General features: G+C 50.5%; 1 protein-coding gene across 6 annotated transcripts; it reads right to left on the bottom strand.

Moving 5' to 3' along the window:
- Positions 1–2,093: 2,093 nt before the first annotated feature.
- On the bottom strand, positions 2,094–17,323 carry Nfil3 (nuclear factor, interleukin 3 regulated). Of its 6 annotated transcripts, XM_006253670.5 has the most exons (3): positions 12,843–12,983; positions 12,489–12,578; positions 2,094–3,923 (listed from the first exon to the last, which is right to left on the bottom strand). In XM_006253670.5, the coding sequence occupies exon 3, from the start codon at positions 3,762–3,764 to the stop codon at positions 2,376–2,378; it is 1,389 nt and encodes a 462-aa protein (XP_006253732.1). In that variant the 5' UTR covers positions 3,765–3,923; positions 12,489–12,578; positions 12,843–12,983; the 3' UTR covers positions 2,094–2,375. The 6 variants fall into 6 exon arrangements, with proteins under 6 accessions (XP_006253732.1, NP_446179.2, XP_063132088.1 ...); NM_053727.2 differs by lacking the exons at positions 12,489–12,578; positions 12,843–12,983 and adding an exon at positions 17,193–17,323; XM_063276018.1 differs by lacking the exons at positions 12,489–12,578; positions 12,843–12,983 and adding an exon at positions 15,932–16,370.
- Between the last annotated feature and the right edge of the window lie 127 nt (positions 17,324–17,450).

Raw genomic sequence — 17,450 nt, 5'->3', positions numbered from 1 at the left:
ACAACCTCCCATTTCCTGGGGCTCTGACTCACAGGAGCTTGAAGGAATTCCCCTCCCCTCACTGTGACTGTTTGCTTTTTTCCTTACTGTGCCTTTCATTGTGCAGCGTTGAGGATGGGATCCAAGGCCTTGCTCGTTTTAGTTTAGTACACTCCTGGAATGTTACGAGCCCAGCCCTGGATACCTCTTCCCACGAAGGAGAACCCTACATCCTATTTCTACTGTGTAACAGCTCGTGTTGTGATTCATCCTGTCCATTCTGGGCTGTTGAAGTATTTTGACGCTGTTCTGTCTGTGAGCCTGCTTCCCAGCGTTTGTGGGTGACTGTCGACTATCTCAGACCTCAATTCAGCCCGTAATAAGACTTACCAAGACATAGGTTCCTCTAGCTGGAAGAACCTAGATGGAAGCGAAGGCCACAGCTAGGCCAAAGGAGGCCAGTGTATGTGTGTGTATGTGTACTTGTATCAAAGGAGCACCCTTATACACAAAGCACCACAGTGAAGATGCTGAGAACATAGGCTAGAAGAAGCACTGGGCTGAACTGGATGTGGAGACTCGGACAGGCTCAAAGCGAGCACACTGCCCATCTGCTTTCCCTCCGGGCACTGGGGTTGACCTCGTGGCACAGGTAAGAGCAAGGCTGAGTCAGTGCAATGGGCCCCTATATCCAGCACTGGAAGTTCAGTATGGAGACAGGGCTAGGGCAGCAAGTGGGTAGGAGCCCACCCACCTGCTCTACTGGAGAGACATAGGACACCAACCACCGTCTCAGCAGGAGCACCTAGGACTCATGACACTTGCTTCTTGGGACAGTAGAGAATTCTGGACAAATAACCAGGCATGGTCTTCTCTCCATGCTTCTCCCCATAGCTGGTGTGTTATAATTTCTAATGTCCAAAGACAGACATTACTAATACTTCTCATTCACAGATCTCTTCTCCCCTCAGAGGTGGTGGGGATGTGACCAAGGGCCCAACGCATGCTAAGTAAATGCTCTGCCATTGCACTATACCTTGAGCCCACAACTGGGTCTTTTATTAACAAGTTATTAAATATACTGGAATTCTATAGATATTGCATGTAGTAACTGACAGGGCCTCAGAAATTCCTTTAATGACATCTAACTGGTATGTAGCTTATATCCCCCTTATATGGTTACACTCTATAACCGTTAAGCTTTAGAGTAATGTTAAGAAAAAAAAAGACCAAAAAACAAAACAACAACAACAACAAAAAATAAACTCCCCCCTCCAGTTTTTTTTTTTTTATTATCCGCTTTAAAAACTGTCCTTTCATCCAGGAAAGTGGGTCAGTGACTCAACCACCGTAGCATGTGTCACACTTAAAAAGGGAGGTGACTAAGGAGAAGCTGGACACCAAACCAGCTTGGAGTCTCCACCAAAGAACATTAGAGAAAACTCAGTCCTAAAGAAAACCCCCTAAAGGGGAATAATTAAGTAACCCAGTCCCCAGTCCAGGGGCGCTCACCGTCTCTACCCTCTCCTCGCTCGCCTGTGCTCCACAGGCAAGCTGTATCCCAGGCCCTCGCTATGCCTTTCGTTAGAAGGTTTCTAGACGTGATTACTTGGGGGGAAAGCATCCGTTTTCTCTCATTCTAGGGAAGCAACTACTCTATAGTGAGTAAAACATAGAATGCCTACTTGTACCTTTTGTTTACGTGCGTGCGTGCGTGCGTGCGTGCGTGCGTACGTGCGTGCGTGCATGTTGGGTCAAGAATGTGTGCGTACGTGCATGTATTTGGGTCAAAGGTCAATGTCCAGAGTGTCTTCCTTAATCACTTCCCAGCTTATTTTTTGATTCAGGGCCTTTTCACTGTACTTGAAGACTTGAAGGACAGGCTGGAGCCCAAGGGATCTTCCTCTATGTTGTGTCCCTGACTTCTCTCCCATCTCTGGAGATATAGGTGTGTGTGCGCTGTTACAGCTGCATGCTGGGGAAACCGGGTCCTCTCAGTAGCGTGGGAGGTGCCTTACCCCCAACTGAGACATCCATCTCCCCAGCCTCTACCTTGTGAAACCCAAGTGGCCTTTGCTTTTTTTCCATCCGATCAAGTGGAACGGAGCCCGTGCTGTGTTTGCCACCAATCCTTTATTGAAACTGGCAACGTACACACTTTATCATAGAGCAAAAATAACGTTCGGTATGTACAGCCTCTGGGGGGTGGGGAGGGAAGGGCTATCTGACTACACGCCAGGCAGAGTGAGGGCATCAAGTCTTCAGCGTTGTGTACACAAGGACACCAGACAGACACCGTTGTGCACACTACAGTGAAATGACTTTAGAGGTCCAGTGGGAAATTCAGTATGGTACCAAGAGCATCCTCTTCCACGCATAGCTCAGTCAGTAGCCATTTACCTGGAGTCCGAAGCCGAGATAGGCTGTGTGGCTATGAATCTCTTGAGCGAGACCACCTCTGCGGATAAGTTTGCCACCCCCTGCTTCAAATACAAATTCTCAGCCTCGGAAACCTTATAGCCACTGTCTTTGACTTCCACCACACCCGTTTTGAAGGTACCCTGAGTTTTGCCGCCCAGTTCTTTGTGATGCCAGTGTTCCGATCTGAGGGACCAATCTTGAATGTTCGTCACCTGCACCGAGAAAGGAGGGAGGGAGGAATGGGCCGTACCCGAAGCGCCATGCTTCTCCAGGTCAAAATGTCTTTTGGCTAGCGCATCTGCCGGTGAAGAGAGTTTCTGCATGCCTTCGAACTCACTGTCCAAAGCTTCCACTTTGACCTGCATGGCCTTGGCTTTAATCCGGAGCTTGTGCGGTAAGGCGGAAGGGTTCACTTCCGGAACCTTCACCACCGTGGCGTGCACCCGCTGCAGCTCCACTGGAGAATGGATGGGGCCTTTGGGGACCTGCTGCTCGTCTTCCCCATCAGAAGACTTGCCCACCACACCCTCGTCGGCCTCCGAGGTTCTCGGGGAGTTGCTGGTGGAGCCGTGGACCTGCAGGAGGGGAGGGGAGTGGGAGTAGGTGGAGAAAGAGCTACCCATGTAGCTCTGGTAGATGGAGGCGGAATAGGCACCCCGCTCCTCTCTGGACTCCCTGGCAAAGCTCTCCAACTCCACGGGCTCCTGCTTGATCACAGGGAACTTGTTCTCAGGGCTCCGGCAGCCTCCCTGTGCGGGGCTTTCCTGTGTGTGCTCCACAGAGGACACCTCAGACACATCCGAGAGCGAGCTCTGAGGAGAGTGCTTGATGACAGAGATGCAACTTCCGGCTACCATCGCAGGCTCATGCTCGTCCACGTAAGAGCTCACGGCAGCCTTGGATGTCTGGTAGTCCTGAAAATACACAGCTGTGGAATTACTGAGTTTCTGGATTTCTTGGGCGTACACCGTGGAGCTAATTAAGCCAAACTTTAATTTCAGGGAGAGCAGCTCAGCTTTTAAAGTGGCATTTTCTTCTCCCAGGGCGATCAGCTTGTTCTCCAGAACCAGGTCATTGAGGCGACGCTTCTCCCGAGACCTTTTGGCAGCCTCGTTGTTTTTCCGCCGTTTCTCCCAATACATGGCGTCCTTCTTCTCATCCGGGATGAATTCCCGTTTTCTCCGACAGGCAGAGGACTTGTTTTTCCCCATGCTCCCTTCATTCAGGAGCAGATCTTCCCCTGAGGCTAGGTCCTCAGCCACCTCAGCTAAGGCAGAGTTCAGCAGCAACATCTTGTCTGAGCTGCCGGTAGGATCCAGGGATGCAGGCTCCTTTTTGATGGCCTGCATTTTTCTCAGCTGCATCAGAAAGGACCTCCCCGTCCTACAGACCCGATGGAGGAGGAGACGAATCACTTCCCCAGTCTTCTTTCAGGTTGTAAGGGCTTCAGCTTCTCGAATCCATCAATATTCCTTCTGCTGTCCGGCAGAGGGTGAACCTGTCAGGAGCCTTTTATGGGTTATCTGCAAGAAAGGAGATCACAGTGAGTTCCTTGGGCAGGCAGCAGCTGTGCTGAACAGTCAAGGAGCATCGGCACACAACAGCTCAGGTCTTTAATGAGTGAGCAAACTGAAAAGATATAAATACACAAACTCTCCCAGTTAAGTGGCAAAGAACTTCTTTGTGTGGTCCAGGAGACAGAGGAGCTCAGTTACTGGGTCACTCACTCACCCAGTCACTAAATCTGTCACTCATCCCTCCGTCCCTGTCCTCCCTCCCTGTACCTACCCAGGCTTGGATCCATGCAATCCTTTCATCTAGTCCTACACATGCATGCACGCATCCACCCACCCATGCATGCATGCATCTTCCATGCATGCATGTATCCATCTATCCATCCATGTATCCATTCATCCATCTATCCATGCATGCATGCATCCATCCCTTCCTCCCCCCTCCCCTCCCCCCTCTGTTCTGGGTCAGAAAGAGGAAAGCTGTGTTTCACAGAGATAAAGGGCAAGTGCAGGATCATTCAGGATGATTCATCATAGGGAGGGAACAGCACACAGCCCTACAACGGCGACCAAAACCCATGTGTGCGCTGCTGCCCTGCTGCAGAATGGCAATAGGTAAACTGGCTCTACTAAGAAAATCCATACATCTCTTTGCAAGAACTTGGCTAAGTAAACTCTGTTAACCTGCTGACCCACCCTGGAGGGCATGGTGGTCCCCAGTCTGCCCTGGGAACTCCTCTGGCCTCACCATCAAACTGCTGCACTTATGGGAAGAACCTGTAGTTATAAGATTCAAAAGGCAAGGCCCTTCAGGCTTCCCAGTCAGACTTTCAGGATCGACAGCCACAGTGCTTTATGGGGGTCCAAAAAAGTACAGCTTAATAGACTTCGGTTATATATTCCCTTTGCCTTTAAACAGTTACTAGTCAAAGGGACTTAAAAAAAAAAATCCCACAGCTCTCTTGAAAGTTAAGATTACTTCAAAACTAGAGAATATAATTATGGAAAGACCTTCTTTCAATTTTACTAATTAGTTTCAAATAAAATAGAAGAATCAAAAAATAGACTCATCAATTGTTTTTCACTCCCACAAGTATATTTATAATATGAATTGGGTCTCACTTTGTGCATGTGTGTGTGTTCGAGTGTGTGTGTTCAAGTGTGTGTGTGTGTGCGTGCGCGCGCTCCAGGCTTTGCCACAAGATAATAAATCCTTTCCTGGTACTTTTGGGTCCAATGCTGACTCCATCAAGCAAAGGAACACACAACCCACAGACATCATTACTCTCTGAGGTGTCCTTCCTCAGGCTCTGTCACCTTGACTTGTGACAGTCTTTCAAGGCCTGGAACCTGTCCCATAGGCTAGGCCAGCTGGCCAGAGAACCACTGGGATCCTCCTGTCTCCAGGTTTCCGTCTCCAGGTTTCTGTCTCCTCAACTACCAACTGTGAACCATGATACCCAGCTTCTTTTTAAATGGTTGTGGAGAACAGGTCTCCACGCCCGTGTGCCAAATACCTCAACTGCTAAGCCATCTCTGCTCTCCATCATAGAAGCCTGCCTGCCGTTCCTTTCCCACAGTCACAAGAATATCAAGGTCACACAAGGTTCTGTCCATCAAATTGGGCCACCACCACAGGGAGCAGCTCTCCAACGCAAAAGAATTCTGGGGGCCACGGACAGCATGCTTTCTGACGACAATACCCTGTTAGGCACCACTTCAAGGAGAGACACACTGCAGGCCAAACGACAGCGTATCAACCTTTAGTCAAAAATATGATCCCTTCCCAGGTCAGCCAAGGCGACACAAAGGGTACCCTGTCTTGAAAATCCAAGCAACTAACAGAAATAAATAAAAATTTAGTATCTTATCACCTCCTTACGGGCCCTGTCTTCCAATCTGGAAACACATCTCTCTGCACAGTGCAGGGTATTTCCTCCTGCTGCAGGAGACATGCATGCAGTCAGTCACTCCGAAATGGAATTTACACAGCCCACCCTCCGTGAGTTACTCTCCCCCATGAGTCTCACGATCTCTCCACATCAGCCAAGCTCAGGGACATTTTGCATCTTGCTGCCCCCAAACTGTGGATCTCACGTCTGCGTGGATCTGGTTAGGGAGCGTGTGAGTGTGCATGTGTGCTAGTCATGGCAGGTCACCATGGCCAAGCTGAACAGGTAGCTGATTCTAAAATCAGCCCATGGCTGGGGAGATGACTCAGATGGTAAAGCCCTCAACTTGCAAACCCAAGGACCAGAGTTGAATCCCCAAAACCTATGAGAAAGGCAGGGATAGGTGACAGAGACTGTCACCACAGTGCTGGGAGGTGGAGACAGAAGGATTCCTGGGCTCACTCCCTGGCTAGTCAACCTAGCCTACTATGTGAACTCCAGTTCTGTGAGAGACAATGTCTCAAAAGCCAAAATGGATAGAATTCGGAGGAACAACCCTGGAGACTGGACTCTGACCTCCGTACACACACACTTATATACCAGTGGGCACATGCTGTCACACATACATGGATTACTAGGTCACTGTAGAAGGAACACCTACTGTGTACTGAGCACTGCACTAGACAGAAGACTGTAAGAGTCTGGAGGTTTTGCAGGCAGGCCGAGGGCCAAACTGCACAGCATGGTCAGGACACAGGCTCGGACTCAGATCATGGAGGGACCTGAAGTGTGTGGACCCCGCTGACTCCAACTCACACCAGATGTCATTTATTTGAACATTTGCTAAGTCACAGGCACCGGGTACATAGCCTGCCTCATGTTCCCCCTTCAGCATCTCCAGAGGCCCACAGACACAGGTGGCAGGAATAGCGATCCGACATTCTGTGACAACCAACCTGAGACCTCAACCCAGCCTGGACCCTGCTCAGACCCCTTACACATCCTCTCTTCATCCCACCTTTCAGTCACAGACACACATAGCCTTCATCTCTCTTAGTTCTGAGCCTCGTATCTGGTTATTAAGCCCTTCTAGGGACAGGAAGGGACCATGGACCTAGAGCTCACACCATAAGTCGGCTGCACCAGGAAGGACTGTCCAAAGCTGCCTTCAATGGGCCTGTCAGATTTTAATCTCCTGAGTCATAGCTATGTTGAATTAGTGAAAAAGACATACAGCTCTGAATTTGTGATCATCTTGTTTCAACCTCCTGTTCCAACCACCACCATCACCATCACCACCACCACCAGCAGGAGGAGCAGGAGTTTGTAAACTGCCCACTGTGGGCACTGGTAACTGGTCCCCTGAAGGAACAATATGCATTCTTAAGTGATGAGTTATTTCTCCAGACCCTATATCTATCTATCTATCTATCTATCTATCTATCTATCTATCTATCTATCTATCTATGAATGAATGAGTGTTTTGCCTGCCTGGTACACTTGGAGGTCAGCAGAAGGCACTGGATCCCTTGGAACTGAACCCGGGTCCTCTGTAAAACCCAGGCCCTCTGTAAGAGCAGTAAGTACTCTTAACTGCTGAGCCAACTCTCCAGCCCCGTTGTATTATCTTTTGAACAAAACCAAAAGCATATCAATTTCAACACTGTGGAGTGTCTTGGTTAAGAGTTTCCACTGCTGTGATGAAACCCCATGACCAAAGCAGCTTGGGGAGGGAAGGGTTTATTCAGCTTACACTCCCAGTTCATCACCAAAGAAAGTCAGAGCAGGAACTCAAACAGGGCAGGAACCTGGAGGCAGGAGCTGATGCAGAGGCCATGGAGGGGTGCTGCTGACTGGCTTGCCCCTCTTGACTTGCTCAGCCTGCTTTCTTACAGAACCCAGGACCACCTGGCTGCCTGGGTCAGCCCCGCCCACAATGGGCTGGGCCCTTCCCCACCAATTGCTGATTAAGAAAATGCTCCACAGATTGGTCTACAGATGAATCTTATGGAGGCTTTTTTTTTTCCAGTCGAGGTTCTCTCTCCAGTCCTCTCTGGTGACTCTAGCTTGTGTAAAGTGGACACAGGTGGAGAAGCAGCCAGAGGACGAAAAGACTGAGCAGAAAGCCAGAGATCCAAGCAGTTAAAAGATGGCTCTGGAGTCTGTCCCTTAACAATGGATGCAGGGCAAACACAGCCGACAGGATCTTTCTATTTTATTATAATATACATAAATGTGCATGTGTGTGTCAAGGCTGCAGGCTCACACTGGAATATCGCCTCTATCACAGCTCCCAGGATCTGCCTGTCTCTGTTCTCTGCCTCCCCAGCACTGGGATTACAAGCGTGCTCTACTGCCCCATGGGGTATGGGAATTTGAACCCCAGTCCTCACATTCCACAACAGGCCCTTTACCTAGTAAGCCACCTCTTCCGCACCGCTGAGGCAACCTTCTAAAACCACCAGCCTTCACGATGACCGCTTCAGATCCCAGTTTCTCTCTTTATGATTAATCTAGCCATGACCTCACCGGCGTGCATCACTGTTTGAAGTCAACACAGAACGCTGGGGTACCTTAGTCACTCTGTTTCTTTTTTTGGTGAATAACTGACACGAAATGCCAATTCTATGATGTTACCCTCTGTCAGCGCTATTAACTCCATTACACCCATTAGCTGCTATGACTGCTTAAAGACACAAACAAAGAGAGAGAGAGAGAGAGAGAGAGAGAGAGAGAGAGAGAGAGAAATTGAAGAGCAGGCATCGTGTCATGCCAGCTGGCACACTTTCCCACGCCTACTGCAAAGACACCATCACGAGTACCACGTGCTTTTTTATAACCAAGAGCTAAATTTCCTAAGCCCAGATCCTTGAGTATATTTAAGTCAGATGACCTAAATACTCTGCAATTAAAATGAGACCCGACCTAAGAAAAGTCTGCAAAAAGAATCCAATAGATAACATAATAAATTCTAGACAAGAGTTCATCCTGCAGGGGTTTCCCCACGGTTACTACGGAAATGCGTGTGCATCTCCAACCTCTGACCTCTCAGAGGTGACTTGTGGCAGTTCTGATTCTACAGAAACAGAAATGAATAAGCCCTCTGCGCCCAGCACAGAACATCGTCCTTGTTCAGATATCAAAAATCCACGCCAAGGCTGGTCATGAGCTGCCCGATGTGTGTGCTGGGAACTGAACTCTGGCTCTCTGCAAGACCAGCAAATGGGAGCTGTCTTTCCAACCTCTCTATCTGTGAAAATTCTGGAAAGTTAACTGATCAGTTCATCACCTCCACAGATGTAAGCTGAGCCTTTTTGTCTTTATAAGTCTTATTTATTATTCTCATGTGGATCTGTGTGGGGATCAGAGGCCAGCAACGTTCAGAAGTTGGTTCTCTCCTTCCACAGTGGGATCTGGGAACTGAATTCAGGTCATCGGTTTTTTGCAGCAAGCACTTTAATCCACTGACATTTTACATCAAGAACAAAACACTCTAGCTCCTGAGTGCGCAGCTCAGGGCCTGCAGTCACTCAGCAGTCCAAAGTACACCCAGGGCCAGGAGAAACACGTGCTTGGCACACACGTGGGGCACACACACACACACACACACACACACACACACACGAGCCTTCTCTCCCTGCCAGACCAGCCTTATCCCAGCAACAGACTGACCCACTTTTTCTGTTTGGATGCATCTGTAAATAAATGTGTCAAAACCTGATTCAGCTTATGGGAACAGAACGGAGAAGATTCCAAGTTCAACAAGGGATTACTTGAAAATTAGATTTAACCTTAATAAATTGGATGACAACCCTGAATTTTATTAGCCCACCCGTGTACTTTGTTGATTGAAGTATGAACTAGTGTAACGGACAAACGATCTCTAGAGTGCAAGGGTTTGCAACACAAGGTAGCAAGCGTGAAGATGGACACATGCAGGACACCCAAGGGAGCCCATTGAAAGAACCTCACAGCTTGAGGAAGTGAGGGCCACAGAGAGACAACAGTGAGGGGTGGGAGTGGAGAATGGAGAAAGAAAGAAAGAGAGAGAAAGAGAGAGAGAGAGAGAGAGAGAGAGAGAGAGAGAGAAGGTGCACGTGAGTGTATATTCAGAAATGTATCTTTAAAAACCTTAGTAGAGAAGCTTCAAAGTGGGAACCATTACTGTGAAATAACAGTTTGAAGAAAGGACTACTGTTTCTATTGACCTGCTACTGTGTGAACATCTGTCACATTGTGCCAGTGCCTGTGGGGGTCAGAAGAGGGCGCTGGAGCCCCTGAAGCTGGAGTTAACAGTTGGTTTGCCAGCTGCCTGATTCTGTCCTCTGGAGCAGTTAGCAAGGGCTGCACTCCAGCCCTTATTTGTGACGTTTTTTGAAAACATATAATTAATCAAATCGGTAAGTCCCCTGAAGTCTTTCTTTTTTTTTACATTGTCACGACTGTGAGCTTCTAATCCTCCTGCCTCCACCTCTTCTTATGCGCTGGGACCATAGGTATCCACTCTGACATTGGCTTATGGGGTGCTGGAGACAGGACCCAGGGCATTGGGAATACTAGGCAAATGCTGCCAGCTGAGCTCCTGCTCCAATCTCCTCTGCAGTGTAGGGACACAAATGCCATAGCCTTGACTAGCGTACTAAGAACAACACTACACAACACACCACAACATTGCAGAAAAGTGTGTGTGCTGTTGACTGGGCATGGCGGAAATGCTCCCCCCCACCCCCGTCTTCCTAGCCTGGTTTATAACGTTCTCATTCACTTTCTTAATCAGCCAGTGACTGTAAGTACCACTTGTTGTGCCATGTGCCTTATGAATAGAGTGGAAGGTTTAGTTGAAGGCTACTTAATTACATTTAAGATCCCTAGAAAGTTAATAAAAGACACCGCATTCTGATAATTGAAAAGCTTCTAAACACCCAAACTCCAGTGAAACCAGGTCCACAAAGCCCGGATTATTAATGAATGGCATCCAGCAAATCCCCACTAAACTTAAAAAAAAAAAAAAAGCCCAAACTCTAATTAAAGCCATACGAGAAACAAAATCCACACCCCCCCCATGCCCAACCCTGTTTCTAACTACAGGAAAATTAGTTGCAAAGAAATGTGAGAGGTAAGTGGGGGTGGTAACAATAAAAACTCATTTTGAAACTGAAAAACCCTCTTATGTAATTGTCTGTGGGCAAAGGTCAGTGTCTTTCAACATTCGCTTGTGAGTCCAATCTGGATAAAAATCAACTCAAATAAAAATCGAGAAAAATAACAGGATATCAAACAATGTGCTAACCCTGTGAAAATCGGGCACACCTGACAAAAACAAGAAGTGAGCATCATAAGGAAACCTCAATTACATTGTTTTGTTATGTTTGACTTGAATCCCAAGCGTGCTCTCATTCCTCAATACAAATTAAAAATAAACAACTCCTAACAGCATCAATGCCATCTGGGTCACAATGGAAATAATGAGGCACACGCGATTTCGAAGCTGGGTAAAAATAACGCTGAGCACTCTGACCGCGCCTTTCCAGCCCACGCTTCAATCAGACCTACATCTCGGAACCCGGGAAGGAACCCGCTGATGGCCACGGCTAGGTCAGCGAGAAAACTCCACTGGCTGGTGTGAGTCAGGGGCCTTGCTCAACTCCGTGCTCAAGCCTTTCACAAAGGGCTTTAATTTGCAGGCTGTTGCATCACGGGGATGTTATAATTGCCAAGATAAGCCCTCGACTCAGAAAAGGAAACTGTTTCACAAAGTACAGTGAGCTTGTGTTCACTCTCATTGAAGGGACAGGCAGAATGGTGGCTAGCACAACTCCTGTCTTTTGAAGTCCTGGCCTGGACTGCTTACCCAGCTTCTCTGAGCACCTGTTTTGTTAAGTGGGGGTGCCCAGTGGGTCCTGCCTTGTTTAGTAACTGCCCTTCTTTCTGAATCAAGGCAGCACTGGTGACTCCAGGTTCCAGCCCTTTCTGCAAGGAACTATTTTGAGACTGCCCTGAGTACTTCGGGCCCAGGTTTCTTCACCGAGGTCAAGAGTCATCAGTCTAACGGGGCCTGGCTTTAGTCGTCGCCCACAAAGCTCCATCCGGGTACCCTCTCTCTAAGACGGTGTTATGGGCACGAGCGTAGGTAAGAATGCCCATTGCATGTTTAGAAGTAGGGATCAGCTGGGATAGTGAACTCATGTCACAGAAAGTTCCCGAGATCTGGAAAAGGCCAAAGTACTCTTTCTGTGGGGACTCATCCCCTCTGTTTCCTCCAACACTTCCTAAGACATTACCTCAGTTATGTGGGACCTTGAAGCACTTCGACGCTGTCAAGGACTGTCGTGGTACAGACTTTAAATAACATGTACAAGACAAGGGTACTGAGGACAAAAGAGAAGGTGGATCTTTCTTTACAGGCCTAATACCAACCTGTCTTCGGTCTTCCTGGGAGATCCGGTTCAGCCAAGGAAAGCCAGCTCAAACATAAGCATTCATATGGGAAACATTTATTGAGCTCCTTCTAACTGCCCCGCTCCCCAGGCTTCTCCTAAGTTTCCCTGGAAGCCAGCGAAGGCCTATCATATACTGGGTAGAGACACGCCTGGGCAGCACCTACACCTGCCAAAGCCATCTTTAGCTTAAAAAGGGTCCCTAGGTACCAATAGCATCATTTGATGCTGAATTCCAGGCTTACCATCCCCAGAGAGCAGCCTGAGCTGATCACCCTCCAAACACCGGAGGCTTTGCTGTGACGTCAGAAGGCCATCCAGAGAAACCTGAAGTTCTGATGAAGTAGAGAGGTACTTTTACAGGAGAGCCAGCTGCAACTATGTGGGTGATTTTGAATTAGGGACTTCCGACCATATATATATAATCTTGGGCCTTTGACCAAATAAACTTTAGATATAGGAAATAATAAAAACTTGGGCTTGACTGGCCTCTTTCAAGCAGGGACCCCCCTTTTCATCACGGTCAAGAATGCCCTCCCTCCTTTCAGTAGCTATTTAGAGGTCTTGCTTTTTCACTCCGCGAATGGAGAAGAGCTTGCCTCTGAAATTCAACGGAGACTCCAGAAACAAAGGTATCTGTGGGGGTCGCAGCTAGCGATGCTCCGGAGTGGAGTCAGCTACTGGATGTGTCCGTCTGAGGCTGCGCTGTCCCGAGGCCCATCACTGCCGGAGCCTGCGCCCAGGAAGCACGCCCGCTCTCCGCCTCAGGCCACCGGGCTCCGGGCGAGCGCAACGCAGCAAACTCGGCTCTGCAAGCCTCCGCCCCGCTCCGCGGCCGCGCCCCCACGCCGCGCCGCTCCCCAGGCCCGCCTCCCGCCGGGTGGGCGGCGCAGCGGGGCCTCGGCGCCGCGAGGACCCCCGCGCCAGAACAAAGGAATGCGGGAGGGGCCGGGGAGGCGCGCGGGCCACCGCGAGGCACGTCCAGTCGCTGCCCAAGGAGAACGTCTTGGATCGAGGTCCCTGCCTGCCACTGCCAGGCGCTTGCCCTATCTCCGGTACGTGAGCGAGGGGCGCAAGGACGCAGGAAGGTGGTGCCGCAAAGCCCCCTCCCCCGCCTCTGTAGGCTTGGGACTTACAGTCCAGCACGCAAAGTGGGTCAGGGTCTGCTGCTGGGGGGCCCACAGTAACTGCAGCGTCTTGGAAAACGGCTGAAATAGGGATGCTAATGTGTTCCAGGGGTCAATATCTAGAATGTCTCCGCCCCCTAAAATAATAGTCGTATTATGTAAATGGTATGCTAAGAAAACTATACCTCACCGACACTATTTAATACCTATATTCACACATCATTACACTAAGAGTCCGAGAAGAAATTTAACATCTGGATATCCATCTATCTCCAAGAATAAAACTAGGTTATTACAGGCAAAAATACAATCGACTATCCTATATATACTTTCCCATAACTCATATCTGATATGGAGGTAATTGTGATATGAAATAAATACTTCTGACCTCATTAGCTGTTGTTATTTACAAGAGCCAGAGAAGGTGACACTTGTCCATTCCCTGTTGGCCTCTGAACGTAGCAGTTCCTCCTAAGTGTCCTTTAAAATGATAAATGGGGCCCCCGCGTTCACCAGCAGTCACTGGGCGCTGCGAAATGCCTTCCTAAAAATACAGTCTTATCAGAGGTCTTGGAAGGCGTGGAGTTAAAACTACAGCAAATGGCCTTGAGCTCGTATTTGCACACAGCCCTGGAGAAACCAGAAATAGCACCGAGGCCAGGATTGTTAAAATGTGATGGGGCTAAATTTAGAAAGACGTACATTTCATTTAGGGTAAAAGACACCCATTTGGCAAGCACGAGCTATGTCAAAGCTTAGTTGGTCGTCACTTTCCGGCTTAAAATATCCTTTAAAAGAACCAACAAAACCCCTGTTGATTGTGACATTCTTAAACGCTGAGATTGCCCTACTTTCTTTGTGGCAAGATTATAAAATCACGTAATTAGCTCCCTTTCTATGCTCAACAGCCAGCAAATTCGGCAGTTACGTAACCTCACATTTCCAGGAATCTATTAATGATTTGTCTTGTGGTGTCTTTATTAAAAAAAAAAAAAAAGCCAATGACGATAAGGTGAGAAGAAAAAAAAAGCTGATGAAACGGTTGGGAAAAGTGGGGAGGCAAACGTCACAATGGCTCCTCCGGGTTTTAAAAATAACACCTCGGAACATTTAAGGAGCCCCCCCCCCCAACTCGCCCTCCCGCGCGCATTAGTGTCCAACACTAGGATTTCTCCTTTCTTAATAATGAATTTCATAGACTCGTTTTTAAAATATGCTTATTTGGGACGATACAGAGGCACCAAACGCTGCGCTAAAATGACCAAATCATTGCACACATAGGCGCACATTCTCACATCAGCTCGTCCTCGGTGCCCACGTTTCACCGCTAGCCCATTATGCAACGTAAGAAAGGACACATCCCTCCACCTTCCCGAGGGCTCGTAAAACACGGTGACGACAAACGGGTTGGAAAACGTCGGTGCCGACACAGCGCCTGACACAAACAAACGCCGCGCAGGCACCTCCGATTGCCGTCACCGTTCGCACTCCCAACCCTCCTAAGCAAATCAAGACGGCTCCCCAAGACTCAACCCTCCCACTGGCCGGCCCGGATTGGGGACTAGCGCGGAGAGACCCCGGAGAGCAGGGCACGTCAGGCTGCTAAAAGGATCGGCCTCCACTCCGCCTCCCCGGCGCGCTCTTCGCCACCGAAACATCAATTTTCCTGAAATCCGGAGACATTATGCAATAGCGGGGAGGAGGAGGGAGCCCGCGGCAGCCCCGGCTACGTGCGGGCGCCAGGGCGCTGCAATCAAAGCAGCTACCTTAAGGTGGCGAGTCCCCCTCCTGCCAAGGCAGCAAAAGTTTATGTAATGCATGCCCCGCGCACACTCGCCGCCTCCCGCCAGCCCTGCGCCGCGCCCGCACGCGTCCCGCGCCCCACGCCAGCCGGCCGCGCGCTCCAAGAGCGGGCACGGATCGGAGCTGGGCCCCCCGGGCCGCCGGTGGGCGGAGCGCTTACCGTGGTTCTGCTCCCTAGTCCGTGAGGAGAAAAGAAAGGGCAGCTGGTACCGGGCTGGCGGCTCCGAGACGCGATTCGAGCTCCACCCGGCCCTCAGCGGGTGGTGGCGAGGGCGCGGCGCGGGAGACGGGCGGGCGCGCCGGGTCCGCGGGCGCCGTGGCCGCGCCGAGAGATGTGTGTTAGTAGGTCAGTTCCGAGCGCCGCGCTACGTCGCCGCCCGCCAGCCCCGCCGTGACGGGCGGCCGCCGCCCCAATCGCCGCGCCCGCGCCCGCCCCCGGCCCGCCGCCACTGGCCGCGCCGACAGGGGCGGGCTCCCCACCGCCCCGCCCCGCCCCGCCCCGTCTTCTCCGCCGCGGCGCCACCGCCAGTCCGCGTCCTTCTCTGGCCGCGGCCGCAGCTGCTACCCTCTGTCCGTGGGGACCCACTCCGAGAGCTCTGTTGCGCAACGGGACGCACCGCGGAGCAACCAGGGCACAACTGGGAGGAGCCCAGGACCCCTTTGCCCATTACTGGCAGCGCCCTCCGGGTCGCTGCGCTCGCTCGGTTGTGCAGCACCTTTTTTTTTGTTTCCCGGAGAGTCACAGCCGGCTGGGCTACCTGTTGCCAATAGAACTCCGGGTGAAGGCTATGGGGACCCGGGCGTGGCAGGGACCTTGGCCTCCTTGTGCCCATGGTCCCTCTGAGATCGGGAAAGGGGCGCGGCAGCCGTGCAGCGCCACGACTGAAATGTTCCGCTCCTCTCGCGCCGCAACGGCAACCCAAACAGCGCTCCCGACACAATTAGGGCGAAGACGACCCCTACAAAGTTGTTGCGTAACACGGTTGGGAAACCAGGCTAGACCTAGTCGGTCTGCGTCCCCGACCACGTGGGGAAGTGGCGACGGTGTCCGAGGACCTGAGGGTCCGCGGTCCCCGGTGCGCCGGGCTGGGACGCCCACCCATCTTCGGTGCTCAGGCTTGAGCGAGCCACAGAGGGCACTCCCCGAAGCATCTTGAGCTGGTAGCTCTCTGTCGTTTCTGCTTCCAGTGAACAGGCCAGCTAGCCAGCCAGCCAGCTCTCCTCCCCGCCCCCCAATTCCTGGGATGTACAAAAGACATAAGGAAACGGGAGACAAGGCATCTGGCGGCGTGTTCTTAAGTCAGTCATCAGGTTGGCTATTGTAAAGGAACGTGGCAAACACTCCCCGCGTTTACAGACACGTAAAATTAGTGCCGGCCTTGGCAAAGGGAGCCATATTCCTGACAGTGACGCACGCGCTTGCCCAAATACGGAATGTGGCAGGTGGCGAGGTCCTTGAGCTCGGACTGTGAGATCTGGGCTCGAATGACTCCCTCACTCTACCCCCCCCCCGCCTCCTTTCTCATTTTTTTTTTTTAAGAAAGCAAACCCCAAAGTAAAGAGCGAGTGCGCGGGCCCCCACCCGGAACATCTCACTAAGTGGATCCCTTTCCATTTACCCCAGGCACACAGTAACTACACAGATAATCTCCGAGGCACACTGACTTAAGTACCATTCGCCGTTGGACTTTTGGACGCCTTCACAGGGCATTAACGATGAGGTCTAGCTGGTAAAATACCCCGTAACCAAATAAAGCCCCCACAGCACAGATAGGCAATATATGGTAAATCTCCTTTGGCGGGTTCCTGACCAGTTCAGGAAACACACCGCCCCTTTCCACTTTTTGCTTTGTTTTTGTTTTTCCGAGGAACTCACTGCCTTGATGTAAACGAGTCTTGACTTGGTTAATCAGTTCCACTTTTCTGGAATTTAATGATGTCATAGGATCCCTGAGTAGGTAGAATCGAGGAGTAACGTTTTTTTTTTCACAAAAAGCCAACTGAACTTGCCTGACTCACCCAAGGTTGCCAGCGGAGGAACGAACGGATGGCTGTGACCCACGAAGCTGTTCTTTCGACTGAATTTTGAAATCTGATGCCTGTCTTCATTCCCGGGGGGCAGTCCACACTGAGCCTCCACCACATTCGTGCTTCCGTCATTTGCCATCTAACTTGGAAATCAGAGGAAGTGTGAAAGATGTCTCTGATATCAACTTGGAAAACAACTCGTTAGCGCCGTCTGCTGCTTTAAAAATGCAGCTCAACAAAGTGTTGGAG

This window comes from Rattus norvegicus, chromosome 17 (genome assembly GCF_036323735.1).
Source record: "Rattus norvegicus strain BN/NHsdMcwi chromosome 17, GRCr8, whole genome shotgun sequence".
Lineage (NCBI taxonomy): Eukaryota > Metazoa > Chordata > Mammalia > Rodentia > Muridae > Rattus > Rattus norvegicus.
The sequence above is the reverse complement of the archived record's forward strand: the minus strand, read 5'-3'. Positions and strand labels throughout refer to the sequence as shown.